The 10,614-nt window shown below is 34.5% G+C and overlaps 1 protein-coding gene across 2 annotated transcripts in view; it reads right to left on the reverse strand.

The window, feature by feature from the left end:
* The window catches only part of LOC137653570 (uncharacterized), a 49,473-nt gene that overhangs the window by 7,251 nt on the left and 31,608 nt on the right, over positions 1-10,614 (reverse strand). For both annotated transcript variants that reach the window (XM_068387080.1, XM_068387081.1), the window contains 5 exons: positions 7,520-7,726; positions 7,090-7,243; positions 6,849-6,968; positions 6,166-6,318; positions 1,154-1,344 (listed from right to left, as the gene is read on the reverse strand). In XM_068387080.1, the coding sequence (XP_068243181.1) occupies positions 1,154-1,344; positions 6,166-6,318; positions 6,849-6,968; positions 7,090-7,243; positions 7,520-7,726 (825 nt within the window). The remainder of the gene's footprint in view (positions 1-1,153; positions 1,345-6,165; positions 6,319-6,848; positions 6,969-7,089; positions 7,244-7,519; positions 7,727-10,614) is intronic.

The following is a 10,614-nucleotide window of genomic DNA, read 5'->3' on the forward strand; positions in this document are numbered from 1 at the left end:
TAGCAGGATCAGCTAGGTAGATTGCAAGTTGTCTCACCTTAATTGTGTTGGACTAGCCAATTTTCCAGCTTACGAAAACCATTCAATCTCTGCCTTATAACTCTCTTCTATTTCCCAATTATTGATTGGCTCTCAGCCATGACTACCTTTCCGCTCTCATACTTATTTTGTCTCTTTTTTTCCCTTTGATTATTAGCTAAAATAATCTCAGAAGGAATCTGGTTCATATGGTGGTAGGTTACTGTACAAATGTTAAACATTTATTTTGCCTAAATGATATTTGCTCTGTAGGTTTGCTTTCAATCTTTTCCACTTCACCTCTTCCCTTTGGTCTCTTTCCACTTAAATAACTGCCTGACCAATTCAACTTTATGTTGCTCAATTATCACCTCAATTAAAAACAAACCCTTTTGAGAAAGTCCTTGAATAGTATAGAAATGTAACTTGGATTTGTTAAAATACTTTACAATATCATTAAAGTAAAACAGGATTTATTACAACTTCACAATAATGTAAAAAAAATACTTTACTCTTTTTGTCCTTGACAAATTTTGAACTGCAAAGTGCCCTTGAAGATCACTACAAGAGAGTATGGCATTGGTGAAATAATTTGTGCAAAAGAAGTGAAGAGCACAAAATTTTGTTAGGAATTGTATTAGCAGCACATACTATGTTCAAGGCTGCAAAATCAAGAGAACCCATCCTTTGCCCTAATCTTTATACATACTGTACTGAATTAGCTAACATGCCTAAAGCAGCATTTGCTCTATTATTCAAAAAATTGTTCTCTTTCTCACCATTTACAACTAGGATCACAGCAGTAATGCTACCAAATAGTAACACCCCAATACAGATATATCTGTGAAAATAGAACCACAAGGCTGTAGGATTTATGAATGCAATCATTTACTTATATTATTACATTTGACACTTATTTTACAAAAGCATTTTCTCCTATTATTTGTCTTGGGGATGGACACAACTTAATGCCAATGCGTTACAATCATATTCTAGTTTAAAAAGTATTCTAATGATAAAATGCACTTTCAAAAAGTCCTAATTACAGTCATATTCTAGTCTAAAAAGCATTTTAATGATATAATGCAGTTTCAAAAATTCAGTCCTAAATAAAAGATGAGACATCAAACTTTACCATTTGTAAATCTCCAGTATCTTGATGACTGCAACTCTCTAATTGGTTGGAAAGCTGCTGCCATAGTTAAGTGAGTCAGATCAGCCCCAGAATATCCTTCTGTTGCATCCAGTAACTGTATCCACTCTAAGTCTGTTAGCTGAAGAGGCGTGTTCGTGAACTGCTTGGAAATAATTTGACGTCGTCCTTCCCTGTAATTAGTGACAATCTTTTTTAAGCATAGTTGTGTGTTTGGCACTGGGTTCTGAGCAAAGAATGTTCTAGTTACTGAAGAACATGAAATTATGCCATCAGTTATAATGGACTGCTAAATCATTACAATAATAATAATGATATTTTTGTTAATAGATATCTAAATAAAAAAACTAAATGGAATTTTATTTCAAATTCTACCTTCGGAAATGTATATCCCCTAGAAAATCATTTATGATAAATGATTCTGGCTGGGCAAGGATTCCAACCTAAGCCTCTATTTCAAAACAATACCAGCATTAACTTTTACTAACTATGCTATCAAGAGAGATAGTTCATTTCAAGTCCACTGTACATTTTTCTGTCAAATTCATGAATCTGTTCTTAGAGTAGAAATCAACCCATTTCCACCATGATAGCTGATTAATGGGTTTGCAACATATAACTATTTATGAAGAATATCTATCACTAACAATCATGATTTTAATCAGTGTAAATATCAACCACATTGATTAAAATCATGTGTTAGCGACATATATTCATCATAAATAGCTATGAGTTGCAAACTCACTAATCAGCAATTATGGTGGAGATGGGTTGATTTAAAGTCTAAGAACAGATTTCTGAAGTTAACAGGAATATGTACAGTAGACTTAAAATGAACTTATATCTCTCTTGATAGCATGGTTAGTAAGAATCACTGCTGGCATTGTTTCGACACAAGGCATAGATCCAATCATTGTGCCTCATAACAGAAATCTCTAAATTCAAGTTATGCAAGTTGGTCAATTAAAGAGAGGTTATTTGTAGGTAATCAGACAGGAAATGTAATTGAATCCCTATCCTTTAAAGAGTCCATTACAGGGGTTGTTTCTAATCCCATAGAGGAATTTGCAGATTATGATTTGGATTTAATTTTAGATTATGACTTGATGAGATAAAAGCTGTGTCAGATGGGACCCCTGAAGCGTTAAGTCTTTATGAGTTTTGGGATCAAAGCAAGAGAACATATAGATACATCTATGGTAGGTTCAATATCAGAGACCAAAAAATGAAAAATAAAATTCTTTTATTTTGGGACCTGTATTAGATGGAGTGACTATCGACAAAGTAATTTAAAAAGTAGAGAGCAGAACTCAAACTGATGTCCTGAGGCTGGTTTCTAGAAATACTTTATCATCCAATTTTTGGTGATCAATCTATTCTGAAGAAGTGTTTTACTTCTTTCATTCTACCTTGTTTCGAGTATTGTTCTCCTATCTGGTTTTCAGCTGCTGATTCTCATCTTAATTTGTTAGACAGGATCTTATGGTCTATTAAATTTCTTATTCCTGATCTAGATATTAATCTCTGGCACCGTTGTTCAATTAGTTCATTATGCATGTTGCATAAGATTTTTTATAATTATGACCATCCTTTATTTTGTGATCTTCCCGGACAGTTCATTCCTGTTTGTAATACTAGATATGTAGTTAATTCTAATAGTCAGGCCTTTCCATCATGAGGCTCAATACTAGACAGTACTCTAGAAGTTTGATTCCTGCTGTGACCAAGTTGTGGAATGATCTTCCTAATCGGGTAGTTGAATCAGTGGAACTTCAGAAGTTCAAACTCACAGCAAATGTTTTTAATGTTGAACAGGGTTACATAAGTCCTTTTATAGTGTATATATCAAATATCTGTTTTAATGTTGTTAATGTTTTTAAAATATTCTATTTTAATTTTCATTACTTCTTATATCGTTTATTTATTTCCTTTCCTCACTGGGCTATTTTTCCTTGTTGGAGCCCTTGGGCTTATAGCATCTTGCTTTTACAACTAGGGTTGTAGCTTAGCTAGTAATAGTAATAATAATAATAATAATAATAATAATAGATAATTATGGGTCAGTTTTCTCAAACGTAAGCCAACAAGAAGGCCCTTTCATTAAAGTTAACACAAGAGAATTCCATTACAGTAGACGTTCCCAAAGGATTGCCAACCGAACATGAAAACCTTATTATAGAACAGTATGACAGTTCTCTCCAGTGAAGTCCAGAAGAGGGAAAATTGTCCCACTTCTTCACCGTTGAGATACTACCGCTAGAGTTATTGGGTCCTTTGACTGGCCAGACAATATTACATTGGATCCCTCTCTCTGGTTATGGCTCATTTTTCCATTGTCTACAAATACAAAGAATAGTCTGGCCTATTCTTTCCACAAACTCCTGTCCTCATACACCTGACAACACGGAGATTACCAAACAATTCTTCTTCACTCAAGGGGTTAACTACTGCACTGTAATTGTTTAGTGGCTACTTTCCTCTTGTAAGGGTAGAAGACTCTAGCTATGGTAAGAAGCTCTTCTAAGAGGACACTCCAAAGTTAAAACACTGTTCTCTAATCTTGGGTAGTGTCAGCCTCTGTACCATGATCTTCTACTGTCTTGGGTAAGAGTTCTCTTGCTTGAGGGCACACTATTCTCTATTATTTCTCCCCCTTATTTTTTTTTAGTTTTTATAGTTAATATATGAAAGATATAATTTAATGTTGTTACTGTTCTTAAAATATCTTGACTGTTCATTACTTCTCTTGTAGTTTGTTTATTTCCTTTCTTCACTAAGATATTTTTCCCTGTTGGAACTCTTGGGCTTATAGCATCCTGCTTTTCCAACTAGGGTTATAGCTTAGCTAGTAACAGCTGGGATTAGACATCTACTTTGGGTATTATAACTAATAAATTTAAGCTTGTTTATATGGGACGCCATTAATCAGGTGATTGGGATGTGGTAGGTTTAACTTTTCCGTGTAAATCTAACAGTTAAACATATAGTAATCTACCTATACATATAAGGTGGGCTTGAGAGCTCAAGTTGAGTATGTCCTTTTTTGCCTTCATTCAGAGATAATTTATTTTAAGACTAAGAGTCACTTACAATTTCCTTGTTCACTTCCCCTTATCAGAATGATCTCTTTAGTATAGTTTGAACATACTACGAACACTGTAAGCCTACATCTCTTAAAATTTGCAGAAAAGTTTCTTCAGCAAAAAATTCTAGACAGTTCAATAACGTACCTGAGTGGTGTGAACCGTGTGATATGGAAATTTTCTTTTTTGAGAAATCCTGACATTTCTATCAAGATTATCGGCCTCTATGTCCCATAGTGACTGCTGCTTGGGCTTCTAACTTTTCAAATGAAATCAAGTTATATTTTTCTTTTTCATCATTCCAAATATGGTTACAAAACCATCTGGTGACCTATTAAGAAATGGGTTTGAGATCTTCCCATTAATTTCTAGAACTTTTGAGTCTAGAATTCTAATTGGGTAATACATTTCAAATCTTTGTTGACCTATCTCTTTGCATCACTGGTATCTCACCTCTATCACAGTGTAGGAGTAATAAATATGAGCATCAGGGGAGGTTCATAAAAATAAACAATTTTAATAATAAAATTATTTATTTCTATACTCACCAGATGTCAATACAAATGCTCATCCAATTCCCCACTGACTTGTGATGTCAAAGACTAGGGAATACTTGTGTCTTAGAAACTGAAGAAAAAGTATCTCCTATTGTGTTACTTGCCATTAACCTCTAGGTTGTCTCATTACTTTACTGGGGTCTCATCTCCTATATGAGAAAAAATGAGATTTATTTTTATAAACTTTTTATAAACATTGACAGAACGAGCTTCTGAAGAAGAAGCAGCAATATGAACATCAGGGGAGTATAGAAATAGAAATGTTTTTTTTTATCAAAATTAGGTTTTTCCGATAGGCATCGACACAGCTTAGGGTGGAAGCAATATGAGCATCAGGTAAGTTTAAAAAAAAAAAAAAAATAATAATTGATGTGTTTATAGCGAGACAAACAGTCATAAATACAGGAAGATAGAACTTCAGCACCAAGTTGTGGGTAAGGCCTTTAGAGTAGTCCCTACCTTCACCAGCACATACAGTCACAATTCTGTCCGTTTTGCTTATTGGAACAGACATAAGAGAAGGAGGACAATAAAAGCAAAGACAATGGTGGCTGTCATTGGTGATGGGAGGTTGAGTACAAAAAATTACCCTTTCAGTATAGTGGCTGGTTTTATGGCTTGTACAAATCAACATACAAAACTACTATCAAACCGTACATTCTCTGCTGTACTTAATGTAAAAAAAAAAATATGGTAAAATAAAAAAAATAAAATAATTATCAACAACACTAGCTATTCTCCCAAGATAGCAAGCAAGCTTATGAAAAAATATCTTCTAAGGTCAACAAACTGAACATGTGATTATAAGCCATCAAAATGAGAAATTGCATGACATGACAAGAAATCAGTTATAGACAATATTTTACAGTACCAATGTAATATGAAGGGGGGCAGTGTTAAGCTTTGATATCCTGAAGTGGCAGTACATGCAGTCAAAAATTAACCATTATTGTACTATGTTCTTTAAATGATTGACAATAATTCCATACATGTGAGTTTTACCAGGACAACACAGTAGAATTTTCCTTAGCCTTATTCAGATTGGGGAAAAATACTCAATGAAACTATAAAGTAATTTCAAACACTCATACAAAAAGTATCTAGCAATGCAATTGGGTTCATGAATGGTATTTTGTGCACAGGAAATAAGTAATGTAGGTAGTGGCGTACAATAACTGGAACTGGTGCATTTTATTTCAAGATATTGACTATCTAACAGAATATTCTCAATTAATATAATTCAACACATTCATTTGTTTAATTATGACTTTGAAATAAAAAATAATTCATTAAAGGGTGCTTGGCTGTACAACTTTCCCATAATTTATGTCATTGAATAAGATGCATTACTCACCTGTCTGGTAATGAGACAAACACACGACGCTGAAAGCGCCTCAGAAAGGCAGGATCTAGATCCCAGGGGCAATTAGTTGCACCTAACAGGAAGAAACTTGCTGAGTTTTCTTCATCGATGCCTTCAATTTGTTTTAACAATTCTGTTTTGACTCTGAAGATAAAAAAGAAGTCAAATGTCATAAACTGTACTGTATCATAGAATTAGGGCTTGCTTGGAGAAGTTAATGAAGTATTAAAGTGAGTCTATTATCAAGGAAGAAAATGTGCACATGTGCATTAACTACAGTAATGTGAAAAGTTACCTCCTCAACCAACCAGACACATCTAATGTTTCGTAATGTGACTAGTTCTTTCTGTGATTTCCATATACCTATTCTAAAGCAATTCTGTTTCTGCACACCACTAATGTTTCCCACAAATTCAATTCTTTCAAGTCTTGCAAAGCAAGAGGAAAAATAAACCCAAAAGTACTGAGTTGCTAGAGTGAAAGATATTAGTGACAAAATATAAGAGTTGGTATGTTGATGATGAGACTTCTATATGCATATAATATAGCCATATGCCTGGTAAGAAAAAGGTGACAGTATTTAGTAAAATTCTTTGGTTTCCTAAAATGAAAAACTTACAGGCAAATTTATACTGTAATGTGATTCAGCTCAAACAATACATATTTTAACTAACCTTCGTGAATGTTCGTCTTCTCTTTGGGATCGTTTTCTACACAGGCAGTCTATTTCATCAATAAAGATCACACTTCGACCTTCTTGTTCACGAGCCTTTTGGAATAATTCCTGTATGAGCCTGAAAGGAAAGAACCAAGGCATCTCAAGATTACCATGATTTGAAAAATTTATTTTCAATAGTTTATTTCATATCCTTCTATATTCAGGCAAGTTTTCAAGTTGAATAAGAAAACGCTTACTTCTCTGATTCTCCAATCCATGACGATAATATGTTAGCGGATGAGACGCAGTAAAATTCACATTTTAGTTCTGCAGCAAGAAGCTTTGCGAGCTTTGTCTTCCCTGTACCAGGAGGTCCATATAACAACAATCTTGTCCATGGCTTTGCTCCACCTATGATGACATTGATTATTGTTAACTTCAAAGACAACCTGTATAGATAAACAATGTTGCTAAAAAGATAAGAACCATTCTTGGGCATACCACCTAAAAATCTTGACTCTCAAGTAATTCTTGTTGTTTTATCTAAAGGGCTATAAATTGCTTAAAAAAACATAAGTCTGTTATTGCTTAATGGACTGTTAGCACTGAATGCATAGTCACACACTGCACTACGAAATTTATAGACTACAAACCTTTAAAACATTACTGAGTTACATGTATGGTTACCTTGAAACAGTTGTGGGTATTGGCTAGGCATTATTACAGCTTCCTTCAAAATCTGCTTCACATCCTCCAATCCTACAATGTCTTCAAGAGATCCTCCTTGCCTATTACAAGGCATCAACATGCCTTCCAATGAAGCATCTCTGTCAGTTGATGAGACACATTCCGACACTGTTCGAGAAAGATGTCCTCGCCCACTGCTACCACTAGCTGTGAAACAATACTTCCAAATTTAGACCTTAAATAATGCAGTATCTATTATTATTATTATTATATCCACAGAGTGACAAATAGAAAACAAGCGATATATATAAAAAAAAGTTTATCCTGTGCTGAGATATGCTTTACAAACTGCTCATAACAACTTTACTTAAGAGCCTCTTATATTTAAAACAAAACTAATTAATTTACCCAAAAAGCTTCTGAAATAAAAAATTTTGTACAATGATTTGCAGAGGTCCTTGATAAATAAAACTCTGTAAAATGCATAGTCTAGAACATTCCAATACATGTCTGAACAGCCCTACTTCCATTTCTGTTGGTTTCTTGATCAAGTTGGGATCTAGGAAACGAGGAGGTGAATAGGAAATGCTATTTCATCTCTCCAACTAACTAAAAAAAAAATTATCACTCTGATTGGTGTGGCCAATACAATTGCATATTTCAAGGAAATGACAAGAGAGATGATTTCTCCTTTTCTTGTTATAATAAACAATAAAAACCTATTAGGAATGTCAAACCTTTGCTATCTTTATTCCACTTGAACAACTGTATCTCAATGGTTTCATGTACTTGATCCACCAGTTCAGTTCAGCTGAACTGAGGTACTGTTGACTGTGGAGTACAGTCTGATGCTCTGTCAATGATCAGAGACACCTCCTTCAAGGCAACTATGTGAGTGATAACCTAAAGGACATCCCTTAATCTTATATGCAGTCACAAAGTCAAACATTCATCATCATCTTTACATTTGTGTAAGTGGAAAGGAATGGTTTCGAGAAAATTGCTACGGGCTGTATTATTGCAAGAGCCCATGCTTGGCCAAAAGGGCTAGGCAATCTTCAACAACAACATTCAAGAAAATTCTGGAAGGGACATATTTAATTAAGTCATTCTTAGTTTTAGAGGGAGTTACAGTAGAGTATTCTTTGGTAGACTACTGCCTGTCAAGTACATTATTGTGTTCTGCCCAATGCATTTTAATAAAACTAAATCTTCAAACATTGTAAACTGCCACGTTCTATAAACAACTCATCCCATTCATTTATAACTTTTTATAACTTTCTACATTTCTTGTCACTGAATCAATTTCTCGCCTGCATTGACCTGAGTTATACCCATAAATACCATATGCATATACAAACTATCATTTAAAATTTTTTGTATCATTCTGACCAAAATGCTACTCCATTTATATAAGTTTCATTACCAAATATTATGAATATGATTTGTAACACAAGTGTTCTAAGTTTGACTGACATTCAGAAAAATCTATTCTTACAAAATCCCTTCCTTTTAAGGTGCAGTTATAAATATAATCATCACTAAGTAATTTTGCAACGGCAAAAGTGCAGACAAAATACAGTACTCCAGCACATAAGACACAAGATTACAAAATAAGAACTAATCATAGAAATCCTTATCATAACATTACCAAAATAATTCTCTCATAAAAAAGACTGAGAAACAACTAGAAATTTACCCAGTATACATTCTCTGAACCTAACCACATGATTCTGGGTTCTTGGTTTGTAAAATTCAAGACATATGGCTTAGAGCTTGGGTTTGAGAAGTCATTCAGGGAAGCCAGAATGGAGGTAAAGTAGAAGAGGAAATGGGTGCATTTAAAGGACAAAGAGAGACTACAAATATCCTTCAGTAATGCTGTGCTCAGCTTACAGGCCCCCTATGGAGTGACTGGGTTGAAGTGAAAATTTGTCAGATTTGAAGCAGAAACTATAAAATGCTTCACATTTGGACACAGGCCCCAATGCAAATAAAACTAAAATGAAAAGCAAAAATATCTGTGATCATGAAATTTACTATTATTAGCATCAGGGGACAAAACAGGGAATCAAATTTGAATACCATCAATGCTAAGTTATCAAGAAAAAATATAGGAGGCAGAAAATATTTAAGCTACTGATTGAGTGATTGATTAATTGCTGCATAAAATTAGCATTATGAACCATTCTATTTCTATAATACCAAAAATAAAGATAAAATATTCTAGCCTAATATCTGCAGTCTTCATATAAATTCTCTTACAACTTGCAACTATGATTTTATGTAAAGTATATAAAAATTATGTTGATAACATAATTAAAAGACAGTCTCATAAGTATATATTGCAAATGAAGCCCTATTTGCACCAAATATACAAATATAAGTTGATTTACAAAAAGGCATTCTCTCAATGCACCCCAAAGAAAAGGTGTTTACACCCCACATCTAAGAACTCTAAGAGGGAAGACACTCTGAAGTCTCCTAGGCTCGGATATTCACTAGTCACTAAAAATCCCAGACATGAATGAATGACCAATCCCCTTCTTGGTACATAATTGTACATCAACTTCTAACATTTTCCTTAACTACTAATCACTCTCCCAATATATTGTTAAGTCTCCCTGATTTTCTTTTTCTATTTATATACCAAGGCACTTCTCTCAATTTCGGAGGGTAGCCGACATCAAACAAATGAAAAAAGGGGACCTTTCCTCTCTACACTCCTCCCAGCCTGCCGAGGGACTCAACTGAGTTCGATTTGGTACTGCTAGGGTGCTACAGCCCACCCTCCCCTGTTATCCACCACAGATGAAGTTTCATAACATTGAATCCCCTACTGCTGCTACCTCTGCGGTCATCCAAGGCGACCAGAAGGAGCAGCAGGGCCTATTGGAACTGCGTCACAATTGCTCGCCATTCATTCCTATTTCTAACACGCTCTCTTGCCTCTCTCACAGCTATCCTCCTATCATCCAGAGGTTCCTTCAATCCATCCATCCACCCAAACCTTGGCCTTCCTCTTGTACTTCTCCCATCAACTCTTGCATTCATCACCTTCTTTAGCAGACAGCCATTTTCCATTCTCTCAACAT

This window comes from Palaemon carinicauda, chromosome 14 (genome assembly GCF_036898095.1).
Source record: "Palaemon carinicauda isolate YSFRI2023 chromosome 14, ASM3689809v2, whole genome shotgun sequence".
NCBI classification, from domain to species: domain Eukaryota; kingdom Metazoa; phylum Arthropoda; class Malacostraca; order Decapoda; family Palaemonidae; genus Palaemon; species Palaemon carinicauda.